We start from the raw sequence: 15,521 nt of genomic DNA, 5'->3' as shown, positions 1-15,521 counted from the left end.
ATGTATTATAATCCACCAAGTAAGCAGTAAAGATACACACGTGTTGGTATCCAGGTATACGACTGTTCCAACTGTTTAACGGTACGTCCACACAGCAGCTTTAGACGAATCTTCCACCGCTTCCAACGCTTCTCTGCCCGTTGACTTTGAATGGGGATGACGTCACTTTGCCTCGCTTTTCGCCGAACTGCATTGTGGGGGAGCGAAGCGAAGATTTCCAGGATGTCCAGGATTCAAAAGTTGAGCAATGTTCAACTTTTGAAGCTGAGCTGGAAGCGCCAGCCAATCAAACACGTTTATGCAAATCTGACAGTAGAAGCGCTAGCCAATCAAACCGCGTGTAAGCAGGGAGAACCAGACCGCGGTTCATTTCCTCATATTCCAAACGAGAAATTACGGTAGCAAATCACCCGGTTCTTTACGACCAGAACTATTAACGGGATACAAACCGGAGGAACCAGGCATGGAGGGAGGTGGCAGAGGCAGTGGGTGAAACTGGTAGGTTTTCGCCTGTTTGGGGAGTTTATATATATATTGCTCGCATAAAATCCCCGGGGTTTTTTGCTTTGTATGTCGGGGGCGGGAGATTCATGTGATTGGTTGTTGGTCGCGTTGCTCGCAAAAAATCCCCAAGCTGTCAGACACGCCCAGCTCCAAGATTTTCAAGATTTTTGAAAAGCTGCCGTGTGGACGTACCGTAATCATTAAATAACTGTGTCAAGCATCAATTACCTTCCCAGCGTGGTCGCTTGTGATATTTGCAATTTCTTCCTCATTAGCCACAAATAACTAGTTCAGTTTCCACTAACTACCGCATCATAGGAAGCCTGAATAAACGCTGCTTTCTCATGAAGCATAGCGACCAAAACATATGAATCCCAATCCTATCTTTATACGACGTCATGGCCTTGTGTGGAACTACAATTGATCTGGCGTCTCACGGTGTGTATCATGTTGTTGAGTCTGTGTGCGAAGCAGCAGATGAAGGAGATTCAAAGGAGGAAACTGAATAATTCATGCGCTCCTCGCCGGCCTCATGTTATCAAGTTCTCCTCTTCATGTTCTCTATCCTTTCCAGGTCCCTGCGGATGATAAAAATGACGAGTTTCTCTCCGGTTTATATTATATTACTGCGCAAATAACCTGTTTCGGGACACAGAACAACAATCCTTGTATTTGTTTTCCTCTGGAAGTTAGATATCATTCAAATCCATTGACGTGTTGCCATTCTGGTCTGACAGAAACAGACTTTCATTGGCTCTCTGTCTGTCTGACACACACACACACACACACACACACACACACACACACACACACACACACACACACACACACACACACACACACACACACACACACACACACACACACACACACACACACACACACACACACACACACACACACACACACACACACGTCACATGACCTCGATTGTTTTTCTTTCTGTTGCCAGGAATCTGAGCTCTGCCGGTCCCGACGGCAGGAAGGCGATGAGGGAATGTGAGAATCTGATCGACTCTCTGGTCTACTACATCCGGGGAGCGGTGGCTGACTACAAGACGGACGACAAGGTGAAAGGATGTGTATATATATCCATTTGTTGATGCATACACAACCACATTTTAATAATACAGATGTGTTCGTACAGCCCCTTTCAGTCACCACGTGCTGCACAAAGTTAAAACGTTTTCTTGGAAACATGCAGCCGTTTAAGAGACACAAGGAGGTCAAATATATATATCTAAAATAAATATATACTGTTTATTTAGCTACATACTTATTATTTATCTACATGTCTGCTCCTCAGTCCACAGAGAACTGCGTCTGCATCCTGCACAACCTGTCCTATCAGATGGAGGCCGAGCTCCCTCAGAGCATCGCAGATATCACAGAGTCTCGACAAAACTTGACTCAGAAGGACACAGCTGTCGGCTGCTTCGCTTATCGCAGCGCTAAGATCACGCAGGTAGTCCCTCCAGACCCTAACCCCGTTGGCTACACACGCGATGCTCTTGCAGTATGATATTTAAGAGCAGTGTTGCGTGCAGGTTTAATCAGCCATACGACTTGCTCTTTAGCGGGAGAGGAACAGCAGAGAGCTTCTGCGTCAGCACTGCTTTTAGTGCTGCTATCTTTGAACTGGTTGGAATAGCAGAGTCACTGGGATTCATGTTAGAATTTGATTTGATTTATTTCGAATGTGTAAAACAATAATACAAAAAATTAGAATTAAATGAAACATGATAATTATAATACTGTACAACTTAAGCCGTATCAAATTGATAAACAAAAATATTATTGACTTACAAATGATATTTAAACAAATGATACTACTTACCTGAAAAGGGGTGGGAAGAAGTTTACACTTATTTAATCTAGGGCTGCTCAATTCATCGTATTTTAATCACGATGATGGCTTGCAGCGATTACGAAAACAACTTAATCGAAATAAAACGATTATTTTTTTATTATTATTATTTTTCAGTTGAATTATACTTAAAGTTCAGGGATTACCCTGATAATCGTTTTATTTCAACAGTTTTATTTCAACTGTTAAAAACATACTGTTCAAATCTTTGTTTCTCCAATAAATGGATGTTTTCAAAGTCAATGAATAATCGCAATTACAATTATTAACCCAAATAATCGAGATTAAGACTTTTGCCATAATCGAGCAGCCCTAATTTAATCCCACCCCTTCTCCCAAAAACTAAATTACTTACTTACATATTTTTTTTTCTTTTAAAGGTGGGGTAGGTAAGTTTGAGAAACCGGCTCGAGATCGCTAGAATTTGAAAATACACAACCGGAGAAAATCTGCCACTTCCTCACAGAGCCCCTCCCCCAACACACACGAACGCGCACATGACCAATGAGGGCACGAGATAAGTTTGTGCCCCGATGGAAGGCTCACAGGCAGGCAGGCCATCTTGTACTTTTTACAGTATTACGGCTTCTACAGACGAATTCTTTTTATGGATTTGTTGTCAAAGCACTTCAGATATTCATTGCTATCGGGATGTTAAGAGCATTCCATGGAATATTACAAAAAGTGTATCTCGAGCCGGTTTCTGAAACTTACCTACCCCACCTTTAAGTAAATGTATGTCAACATACAATATACATTTACAATTATCAATAGATTATATAAATATTACTGAAATATATATATATATATATATATATTCGCAAAATAAATAATTATAATAGGATGGCTTATATATATATACATTACATTTTTTAATTGTATGCATGCTTCTTAGGTAACATTAAGCTGTCTTTGGCTCTTTTCTGCTGTAACAGTACATTTCCCCTCTGTGGGACTAATAAAGGATTCTGAGCTCATGCAGGGTTTGCTCCCAGGACCTGGAGCGAGAGTGGCCGCTCCTGAAGGAGAAGTCTAACCCTCGTGGGGTGGAGTGGCTGTGGAGCGCCATCACGGTCCGCATGTACCTGTCTCTGATGGCCCGCAGCGTGAGGACCGTCACGCAGGAGGCGGCGCTCGGGGCGCTGCAGAACATCACCGCCGGCAGCGGGGCGGTAAGAAGGAAACAGTTTAGAGTTTAGAGTTAAATCTGTTAACGGGAAACTTGATGAAGCGTTATTCCCTCTGTGCTCTGCTGTGGAGAAATGTTAGCAGGGTCGTACATGTCCGATACGTTTAGTAGCAAATATCCCGTGTTAGTATTTTATTAACCTGGACTCTGATGTATGGCACAGAGGAGTGAATCCATCGCCTTCACTATCGTCCAGCGGGAAAATGGCCTCCAGCACGTGAAGAGGATGTTGGAGGAGGGAGAGCACGACGTGAAGAGGACGGCTCTGTCTGTCGTTAAAAACCTCTCACGATACCAGGAGCTGCACCCCGAGATCGGTAACTGGTTGCAACAAAATACACAGACTTGAACTAAACTTAGAGTTCATTCTTCACAATTGAGCACCCCAAAGTTTCATTTTCGAAATGTATAGTATGGGTCCCCAGCACATAGAAACTGCCGGATGCTAACTTGAAACTGCCGGATGCTAACTTGAAACTGCCGGATGCTAACTTGAAACTGCCGGATGCTAACTTGAAACTGCCAGATGCTAACTGTTAGCATCTGTGGGGCAATTTGCACAATTAGCATAAGTTGCATTAAGTAGCTTATGCAGACAATAGCAACAACATGTCGTGGCCCATTTGGACAATTATGCTGTGGTTTTGGAGGTTATTGAGGATGTTGAGTCCATTTCTGATATTTTAAGGATCAAAAATGGCAGTTTTTAGTCTACCCAAAATGTATCAGAATTAGCCCACAGAGTACAAATGGCCACTTGCTGCTTAAAGCTGCCATTTTGTTTGTTTGTTTGTAGCCTTTATTTAACCAGCTGAAAATCCCATTGAGATCAACAATGTCTTTTTCAAGGGAGACCTGCAGGATTTTGGATCCTGATTATTTTTAAAATGGATTTGGCCTCCTCAATAACCTCCTAAACCGTCAGTATATGCTACTTAATGCAACTTAGGCTATTCGTGCAAATTGCCCAACATATGCAAGTTAGCATCTGGCCGTTTCTATGTGCTGGAGACCCGTACTATACATCTCAATCATAAGACGTTGGGGTACTCTACTTTTCTAGGTTCATGGCAGGAGCTGGAAACCAGACTAATTCCTCTCCTCCTCCTGAAGTGAAGCAGGTGTTGTCGGAGGTGGTGGAGATGCTACCGAGCGACGACACCGGCACCGATGTGTCCACCGAGGTGACGGCCACGCTCTGTAACACCCTGCTCAATCTGAGCCAGAGCGACGTGCAGAACGTCAGAGCCATCTTCAACCAGGGAGCGCTGCCCAACATCATCAACATCAGCTGCAAGGACAACGGGTCAGTAACGCCCCTCGTGATATAAAACGGAATCACTGAGATATTAAAACATTGGTGCGTAGTTGAGTGTCGCTGCGAGGAAAGCAATCGCAAAGAAATGGCTCAAACCAAACAGCCGTACGATATTGGTACGATATCATTTATGGAATCTTTGGAATGGAAAGAATAACCGTCTCGATGAGGCTCCAGGAACTTACATGTGAGGACATTTGGGAGAAATGGAAAGTGTGTATTACCCCGAAACGCCCCTGAATCTTTTATTTAATGATCTATTCTATCAATGTGTTATATTGAAAAGAAAACACCCCATGTTCTTGTGAGCTTATTGTGAAAAATAAAAAAAGACGGACCACTCGGTAAAACAATTTAACTTCACACATGTACACTGAAGTTGAAATGTGATCCAAAGAAACCGGAATCATTTGCAGCACTTTATGAATGTGATGGCACTCTTATTTTTTTGGTACCTTTTTAAGAAATTATTCATCCAGACGCATCCGACGGGTAGTTTTTTTTAACCTAAATTCAATCAATCAATCAATTTTAAAGGTGGGGTAGGTCATTTTGGAGAAACCGGCTCAAGTGCGCTAGAATTTGAAAATACACAGCTGGAGAAAATCTGCCCCTTCCTCACAGAGCCCCGCCTCCAACACACACGAACGCGCACATGACCAATGAGGGCACGAGATCAGGTTGTGCCCAGATGGAAGGCTGACAGGCAGGGAGGCCGTCCAATTACTTTAGCCGGGCCGGCTCAGATGATTGGTCGTGCTTTTTACAGCGCCACGGCTTCCACAGATGATTTATTTGTTTTTGTCAAAGCATTTAATATATTCATTGCTATCGGGATGTTAAGAGCATTCCATGGAATATAACAAAAAGTGTATCTCGAGCCGGTTTCTCAAACTTACCTACCCCACCTTTTAATTGTGACATGTTACTATAGTACATTTGATTCCAGATCAATTCCAGATCACATGACTTGGACTGGAGTCAGACTCAGGTCTTAGTCATCCTTATCGACATGAGAAAAAGAACCTTTGCATTTTCAAAAATGGGTGAAGAGCACATTTAGATATATTTAGGATTTAATACATCAAGTATTGTGTTCGGGATTTCACTTGGGACTTGTCAGTCTTACATTTTGACCTTTAAGTCATGTCTTTGAACCCGTCAGTTTTTACCAAGGAGTCGACTTTGGACTCCTCGGCCTTGACTTCTCCAACATGACTTTGGATTTGTCAGGTTTTTACTTGAGACTTGCCTGATTGGAAACACTTGAGACTTACTTTTAACTTGCAAAACAATGTCTTGGTCCTTCCTCTTGGGAAAGCAAATCTAACCTGTTAATTTTCTAGCTATGGACCAACGAGAGCGGGCCAGGCAGCGTGCGTCCTGCTGCACAGCATGTGGAGATACAGCGATCTGCACGGGGCCTTCAGGAAGGTGCGTATCATTGTTTGTAAGGCTCATATTAGAAGCTTTTAATGAACGCTTCTGGTTCCTATCAGTGCAACACATTACAGTGCAACACATGTCTTTCCTTAAGCATCATCCGGATTGCCTCTGTCTATTTCATGTATCCTCTTTCATGTTCTTATCATTGTTTATGAGGCTCAAATTAGAAGCTTTTAATAAACGCTTTTGGTTTTTGCTTGATTTAGATAAAGCAATTAGTTGTCAGTCTTTTCTGTAGAACTTAACTTTGAACGTTGATATTTTGTGAGTAGTGTCCTAAAGTATATCTGCTTTTTATGTATCAACTACAGTCTGTAATTTGCTTTATAAGAGTATGTTATCAGTAATTCAGGCCTGTTCTTATCCCAGTGTCTTCTTCTTATAACCACTAGAGGGCACCAAAGTTAAACACATTCAAATTGGCTTTAAGAGCGTCTGCAGTGACCGTTTATAGACTTCGGCCCAATCCCAAACCACGCCCTACACCCTGCCCCTACACACTTAGTGACACTCGCAGCTCAACGAGGCTCCCTCCTGTCAGATGGAGGGAGTAAACACAGCGGCAAGCTTTGGGGCGGCCTCCCCTCTCCGGTAGAAACAGGAAATGCCGTAACTGAATGTAACAACGGTTTCAAATCAGCTTCTCTTTGACAAAACATTAAAATTAAGAACGAAAATAAAACTCCAAACATCTTTAATTGTGTTGCTTTTTTGTAAAACTCTTTTAGTTTTGAACCTGATTTTTATAAGCTTCTTAGTTTTTGCAACAGTCTGTAAATATACACAACTTTATAATAAAATGCACACATTTACCTTTTAGACTAAACACAGGTTTGATCCTAAGTTAAAACATATGAGGTTGTTAACATCGCAGCTTATCAGCGGATGTTTAATGGAACTACTTTTACTTTACGTTTCCTGACGGACAGCGTCGAGACCGGTCTCCAGTCGGCACTGGGTGTTTCTCAATGTTGAGGACGCTTGCTTGGTAGCACATGTCTTCCGAGTCACTTGCTTCAGAAGCGAGGCAAGAATCCTTCCTAGCCTCGGAAAATGAAGAATGGTGGAACAGCCTAACAGGTGTGCGCGTCTTATGCGAGGCCCCGCCTTAAATGGAGCGCGATTTCCGCCAAATATTTGGAACTTGGTCCGTGCGCAAAGCATTGTGGGGATTTTAAGACCGCGGAGTCTACACATGTGCAGCCTCGAAATTTCTCGCTACGAACTACGCCGGCCTCGGTAGAATTCCAAGTATGCTGGACATTGGAACAGTCCTTCGGCGGCACTCGATGACGTAGCATGCTTGAAATAGTGGCTCTGGAGCAGCCTTCCTCGACATTGAGAAACACCCCATGTCATGTCTTGAGAGGGTTATTTGTGAATATACTACATTTTACCCTGTGGACAAACGTAGCTATTACACGTTATTTTATGAGACTGGGCTGGAAATACCTAATGTTGGAATAGCAAATGCAGGACTTTGATTTAACTTTTTATTTCCTTGGTTATTGACGTAGCATGCTTGAAATAGTGGCTCTGGAGCATCCTTCCTCGACATTGAGAAACACCCTCGCTGTTAGATGGCTTGATAGCCCACTCCTCCTCCACACTCGTTGGTTTGGAACAGCACTTAATGTGGCGGACCCTCCGCGCAAACGGAGGGGTAGGGTGTAGGGCGTGGTTTGGGATTGGGCCATCGTGTCAATAATCAACACTTTGTTTTCACAGTGTGGCTACAGGAAATCAGATTTCATCAATTCGAGAACAACAAAGGCTGTGAACTCCAAGAAATCTTAAACTCCTGCCTCGTCTGATCCCTATAACTAGCACTACATGCACTGCCCGTGTCTTTATTTACTCTAAAGATCCCATGCAACGGATTTAAAACTGTACATTTAATAGTTTTTGTTTGTGTTTTTGTTATTGTAAGTTAGCTGATGGACAAACAACATGCTGGATGGTGGATAACAGAACGAGACATAGTTCTGTTTGTCGGCCACTTTCACGGTCAGAAAAAACGATATTGAATGAAGTGTAAAGTGTTTGTGTTGTTTAATGTAGTGGCAGCTAAAGAGTCGACAATACTGATTTGTGTGTTTTGTTTATTTCAGGACTTTAGGCGTGATGTAATCAGACAAAGACCCACAAAGAACATGTTGAGATAATCACACTGAACTGATGTATAAATGTATATAGAATGTATTTCTAGATAGAGTCGTTTCCCAATGTAATGCACAACAAGCTGATTTCATGCTGTCTGACTTGAGTTGATTCTTTGAATGAATAAACTGCGATAAATCAAATGTTTTGTTCAACATATCGTCTGGTAAACTTTGTTAAAGAAGCCATATTTAGCTTTTTGATGTGTTCCCTTTCCTGTAGTGTTTATGTGCATGTAGAATAGATGCTCTCCAGTTTGTTTACTTCCATGACATAGTGACATCACTTTGTAACACTAGCCTTCTATTGGCTAGCGCTCCAACACATTGTACGTGATAGGCTAAGGGGCGGGATATACACCTGAACATCAGCAGGAGAGGACTCTTTAAAGTAGAGACGCTACATACTGATATACACCTGAACATCAGCAGGAGAGGACTCTTTAAAGTAGAGACACTACATACTGATATACACCTGAACATCAGCAGGAGAGGACTCTTTAAAGTAGAGACACTACATACTGATATGAAGCTGAACATCAGCAGGAGAGACTCTTTAAAGTAGAGAAACTACATACTGATATACACCTGAACATCAGCAGGAGAGGACTCTTTAAAGTAGAGACTATATACTGATATACACCTGAACATCAGCAGGAGAGGACTCTTTAAAGTAGAGACACTACATACTGATATACACCTGAACATCAGCAGGAGAGGACTCTTTAAAGTAGAGACTACATACTGATCTACACCTGAACATCAGCAGGAGAGGACTCTTTAAAAAGTAGAGACACTACATACTGATATACACCTGAACATCAGCAGGAGAGGACTCTTTAAAGTAGAGACACTACATACTGATATACACCTGAACATCAGCAGGAGAGGACTCTTTAAAGTAGAGACACTACATGCTGATATACACCTGAACATCAGCAGGAGAGGACTCTTTAAAGTAGAGACACTACATACTGATATACACCTGAACATCAGGAGGAGAGGACTCTTTAAAGTAGAGACACTACATACTGATATACACCTGAACATCAGCAGGAGAGGACTCTTTAAAGTAGAGACACTACATACTGATATACACCTGAACATCAGCAGGAGAGGACTCTTTAAAGTAGAGACACTACATACTGATATACACCTGAACATCAGCAGGAGAGGACTCTTTAAAGTAGAGACACTACATACTGATATACACCTGAACATCAGCAGGAGAGGACTCTTTAAAGTAGAGACACTACATACTGATATGAAGCTGAACATCAGCAGGAGAGACTCTTTAAAGTAGAGAAACTACATACTGATATACACCTGAACATCAGCAGGAGAGGACTCTTTAAAGTAGAGACTATATACTGATATACACCTGAACATCAGCAGGAGAGGACTCTTTAAAGTAGAGACACTACATACTGATATACACCTGAACATCAGCAGGAGAGGACTCTTTAAAGTAGAGACTACATACTGATCTACACCTGAACATCAGCAGGAGAGGACTCTTTAAAGTAGAGACACTACATACTGATATACACCTGAACATCAGCAGGAGAGGACTCTTTAAAGTAGAGACACTACATGCTGATATACACCTGAACATCAGCAGGAGAGGACTCTTTAAAGTAGAGACACTACATACTGATATACACCTGAACATCAGGAGGAGAGGACTCTTAAAGTAGAGACACTACATACTGATATACACCTGAACATCAGCAGGAGAGGACTCTTTAAAGTAGAGACACTACATACTGATATACACCTGAACATCAGCAGGAGAGGACTCTTTAAAGTAGAGACACTACATACTGATATACACCTGAACATCAGCAGGAGAGGACCTCTTTAAAGTAGAGACACTACATACTGATATACAACTGAACATCAGCAGGAGAGGACTCTTTAAAGTAGAGACACTACATACTGATATACACCTGAACATCAGCAGGAGAGGACTCTTTAAAGTAGAGACACTACATACTGATATACACCCTGAACATCAGCAGGAGAGGACTCTTTAAAGTAGAGACACTACATACTGATATACACCTGAACATCAGCAGGAGAGGACTCTTTAAAGTAGAGACACTACATACTGATATACAACCTGAACATCAGCAGGAGAGGACTCTTTAAAGTAGAGACACTACATACTGATATACACCTGAACATCAGCAGGAGAGGACTCTTTAAAGTAGAGACACTACATACTGATATACACCTGAACATCAGCAGGAGAGGACTCTTTAAAGTAGAGACACTACATACTGATATACACCTGAACATCAGCAGGAGAGGACTCTTTAAAGTAGAGACACTACATACTGATATACACCTGAACATCAGCAGGAGAGGACTCTTTAAAGTAGAGACACGACATACTGATATCCACCTGGACATCAGCAGGAGAGGACTCTTTAAAGTAGAGACACTACTAAATAAATGCTAAGTAAATCACAAAGAAATACATGAATTTATCTACTTTTCAGATTTGATTTGCTTCATTTGAAATGGAAATCCCTTTTTTCAGGTCATTTAAAATAAGGAAAATAGTTGTTGTTGTTGTTGTTGTTGTTGTTGTTGTTAATATACCCTGCAGAGGGCAGAGGTGTTGCATGACCACAACCTATAGACTAAATCGCTTTTTTCTCTGGCCTCGTTGAGCTTTAAAGTTGTGTACTGCATCTAGAAGTGCATTATATGATCCTTACTATGTGTGCATCCAGTATGAGACAGAAAAGAAAGTAAATCCCAAAGAAATAAATTTAAAGTCATTTAAAAAAGGAAAATACAGTTGTTGTTGATATTTCCTGCAGAGGGCAGTGGTGTTGCACGATCACAACCTCCTCAATAAGGAGTGGAGACTAGATTGAGTTTTGATCTGTGAATTGTCCCCTACTTTGTTCCCTTCATCTCCATAAACCATCCGCCGTTTCAAAGTGGTTCAGCTCTCAGAATAAAACCCAAGCATTTCGAGGAACAAAACGTAATATTCTCCTCTATTTCCCTCATAATTCACAAACGTTAGGAACGATTTGGTTCGGTTTTCAAGCCTTGGTTTGAAGAAGCTAAACCCTTTAAACAATAGCCTTCTTGTCTCTCCACATTACTCAGATTTCTTACAAGAACAGCATCGCTCTCTTTAATGGAAATCATTGGGTGAGCAGTGTAAAGACAAAAGCATCAGGGGATTAATCGATCAACGTGATCATTTCCTGTCAAAAGTGCCAAAAGATATACTAAAAAAACTGAAAAGTTGACTTTATTTAAATGTATTGTGGGGTAGGTAAGTTTCAGAAACCGGCTCGAGATACACTTTTTGTTATATTCCATGGAATGCTCTTAACATCCCGATAGCAATGAATATCTGAAGTGCTTTGACAAAAAATCCATAAAAAAAATTCATCTGTAGAAGCCGTAATACTGTAAAAAGTACAACCAATCCGTTTAGGCGGCCCGGCTAAACGGATTGGATGGCCTACCTGCCTGTCAGCCTTCCATCGGGGCACAAACTTATCTCGTGCCCTCATTGGTCATGTGCGCGTTCCTGTGTGTTGGAGGCGGGGCTCTGTGAGGAAGTCGCAGATTTTCTCCGGTTGTGTATTTTCAAATTCTAGCGATCTCGAGCCGGTTTCTCAAATGTACCTACCCCACCTTTAACTGTTCAAGGTTCTTTATTGTCAAACTAACATAGCTACAGAGTAGGTATGTCGTTGAAAAGGCTTCTCCAACAATGCAACACAATAATACAGACAATATCAAAACAATATTAAAATATACTATATTAAAAGTAATACAAAAAGAAAAATGTTTTTTAAAAAAAGTGAGAGAAAAAAAAGTGTATATACAAGTTATTGGAATGATATAGTAGATAATAGATACATAATTACTAAGTATAGATGAATGTTATGAAATTGTTTCAGCAGTTCAGTTGGTTAACAGTCTTATTGCCTGCGGGATGAAATGTATTAGGTTAGTTGAAAGCAATAATATTAAGTTACAGGCTCAATTTAATATTATTGCTTTCAACTAACCGAATACATTTATATGACATGTGTTGACATAATACATTTAATTAAAGTAAGCGTTTCAGTCTTTCCAGTGTACTTCATGTGTCAGTTCCTCTCTGTGTGTGTGAGGGATTATCTCCCCGGGACCCTGGAGACCAACATAGAACATAATACATACAACATACGAAAATAGCCGACCGTAACAGCTGCCATGACACATGAGAATGGGTTTATTTGCCACTGGAGCTGAGTGCAGTGAAGTGCGTATACGGTTGTCACCACTGAACATGTTGTGTAGAGTTCACACACACCGAAAGAAAGGACTCATTCACAGGACTTGTAATAGTTAAAAAAAGGCTAAAAGAAGGACGTTTTTTTACTTTTTTCTCAACAGTGACGCCATTGTCCGGGTGTCTGTCGGCACTCACATATCTTCCCTCTGACCTAATCACTCCAGGACTTTTTGGGGTCTAAAATGAAGTGTTTTTTTGTGGAGGTTTTGGGGCAGCATTGTCATGATGTGCGGGTACTCTGTGAGCTTTTACCTCTCTGATCTTTTGGGAATGTCTGGGATGAAGTGCCACCCTGTAATATCACAAAGTCAGACACAGTACGCCTGGTCAGGGTCAGACGCTCATAAGTACAGAGAGTTCACTGAAACTCCACCGGTGTCCCAGCGACGACAGGAGACACAGCTGTGGGGGAAACAGTGAGAAACTGGAGTTAATTGTGTACTGAAATAAAGAAAAAGGGGTTATTGTTGTGAACCAAACAGGACGATAGTAAACAAGCAACCTTGTTAGGAGACATTGCTGGAAACCTCATTGCACTAAGACGGTATTAAAATACAAAACAACGTACTTATATAGCGCTTTATCCAGTCTTTAAGACCCCTCAAAGCGCTTTACATACTACATGTCGTTCACCCGTTCACACAGAGCAGTGTACCTTCACACACACACACAGTTGGCCATCGGAAGCAACTCAGGGTTAAGTAACTTGCCCAAGGATACATCGACATGTTGACTGCACGGGCTGGGATCGAACCCACAACCTTCTGCTTGAAAGACGACCGCACTCCCTCACAGCCACAGTCGCCATTGTTGTTGTATTGCTTGATTTTAATTTGACTTTAAGTATATTTATTTGTTGTTCTTTTCTTTTCACTATCTCTGTAAAGCGACTTTGAGCACCTGTAAAAGCGCTTAGAAAATAAATCTATTACTATTATTATTAACTGTCCTTAATTTGGAAAGCTGTCCTTCTCAAATGTCTCTTTTCATCTGCCTGTACACACATTAGAACAATTAAAGAATCATCGAAGCTACAAATAAGTATAGTCACAAAATAACAATTGAGTTTTATTACTTTAGTTTTTTCGAACGTGGCCACGAAGCTCTTCCTGAAGTGTTTCCTCAGATCACAAGTCTGTACCTCCGTCAGCCGGAGTTCAAAGGATGTCTTGGGCAAACGGCAACCTCCGGAGAAAGTGAAGCCAATGTAGAAGTGGATTGATCTTTCTCTCATGCAAAAGAAAAGTCTGGTTTTATAGGAGTCTATGAAGAAAATGTTTTACTTGATTTGTTAACTCAGGTGTTAAAAGTCTCAACCATTAGTGTCGTACTTCTTTAACACAGCGTGATGTTCATTACGGTCCCATTTAGAGTAAAGAAAGCACTCGATTGGACAGCTCCATCCTTTTGTGTCACTTCAAAACAAACAAGATGGCGCTAACAAAAACCAAAATGCCAAAAACAAGGCTTCAAAAACCACAAAGCAATGGGTGACATCTTGTGCCATGAGTTTTCCTCCACATCAGGCAAGATGTACCGTGACTGAGATGTATCTAGAATGATGGAGACTTTTCACCCCTGAAAATTCAGTTTTGTTATATAGAACTTTTTTTTTTAAGAGACCAGTCAAGGATAGATCAACGTCGTCAGTCATTTAAAGAGCACCATGACAGCAAGTTGCAGTTTTTCCAGATAGGCTTTCTTGTTTCAAATATCTCCACAACATACTGGTACTCAAACCACTTTGAAAGACCTCAAGACAAAATATGAGGCACACATAAAGCCACATTAGTGCTGCCAGAGGAGGAAGACTTTCATAAGTCCTTCAGCTGGCTTTAAGTACCAGCTTCCTCTCCCCCTTACTTTCAGATAAAACCTAATGTGTCTTCAGGGTGCCAAAGAAGTAAAAATCTGTCAGACGGAGACATAAAAAAAAAGGAGAGAACATCATTTCACTACTTGGAAAGCAGGTGGGAGTCAAGGACTGAGAGGGCTTCCAGCGATGAAGTCTGATAGATGCAGTCAGGTAGAAAGAGACACCGGGACGTTTCATCCTCAGGTCTCAGAAAAGACAGCGAGGAGTCCTTTTTTGAAATTCAGAAAGTACGAGTTTGACTCATCGGGGTCAAGGAGGTTCGGTTGTGGCGGCCGCAGAGATAGCATATGAAATTGGATCAAAAGACCGATTTTATTCGGTTCTTGACGGAAAGACGGGTGAAGAGCAGGCTTTTTGACTGGATGTCAATCTGCACATGGACATGAAGAAGGCAGAAGGTCAATGGCAGGGGTCTGAGCAGGGGCGGCGCCAGGGGGTATCTAGGAGTTGCTATAGCAACTCCAACAATTGGCCTAGCAACGGCTTAGCAACCCCATTGTTTTGATATGAAAATGTATCATATTTATACACATTCTCGAAGCCCGCGAGAATGTGTATAAATATGAAACATTTTCGCGGGATCTATCAGGGGCGGGTCGTTGTAATTTACTGCGTGAACTGTTACTTGGCAAATTCTCAGTAGATCGAAAATGGAAACATTTCTCACAGTCACAAGTCAGCGTAAACGACCACGATCTCCAACGGAGCCGGTCCAACCGGACAACCCTGCTATCCACAAGGATCCCGATGTTCACTATGAAAACCGGGAGGATTGGGACCACGAAGAACAGGTGCCCCCGCCAACTGACCCGCTGCACCCGCAGCAGCAGGACCAGCTAGCTGC

At 41.7% G+C, this 15,521-nt stretch overlaps 1 protein-coding gene across 1 annotated transcript in view; it reads left to right on the top strand.

Moving 5' to 3' along the window:
• Positions 1-8,639, top strand: part of pkp2 (plakophilin 2) — a 30,497-nt gene extending 21,858 nt beyond the window's left edge. The window contains exons 7-13 of the mRNA XM_034078678.1: positions 1,457-1,574; positions 1,811-1,969; positions 3,367-3,543; positions 3,724-3,877; positions 4,674-4,866; positions 6,225-6,312; positions 8,053-8,639. Of these exons, the coding sequence (XP_033934569.1) occupies positions 1,457-1,574; positions 1,811-1,969; positions 3,367-3,543; positions 3,724-3,877; positions 4,674-4,866; positions 6,225-6,312; positions 8,053-8,121 (958 nt within the window). The 3' untranslated portion in view covers positions 8,122-8,639. The remainder of the gene's footprint in view (positions 1-1,456; positions 1,575-1,810; positions 1,970-3,366; positions 3,544-3,723; positions 3,878-4,673; positions 4,867-6,224; positions 6,313-8,052) is intronic.
• The last annotated feature ends 6,882 nt before the right edge of the window (positions 8,640-15,521 follow it).

This window comes from Pseudochaenichthys georgianus, unplaced genomic scaffold, assembly GCF_902827115.2.
Source record: "Pseudochaenichthys georgianus unplaced genomic scaffold, fPseGeo1.2 scaffold_463_arrow_ctg1, whole genome shotgun sequence".
Lineage (NCBI taxonomy): Eukaryota > Metazoa > Chordata > Actinopteri > Perciformes > Channichthyidae > Pseudochaenichthys > Pseudochaenichthys georgianus.
Note: the sequence above shows the minus strand (reverse complement) of the source record. Positions and strands in the feature narration are given on the sequence as shown.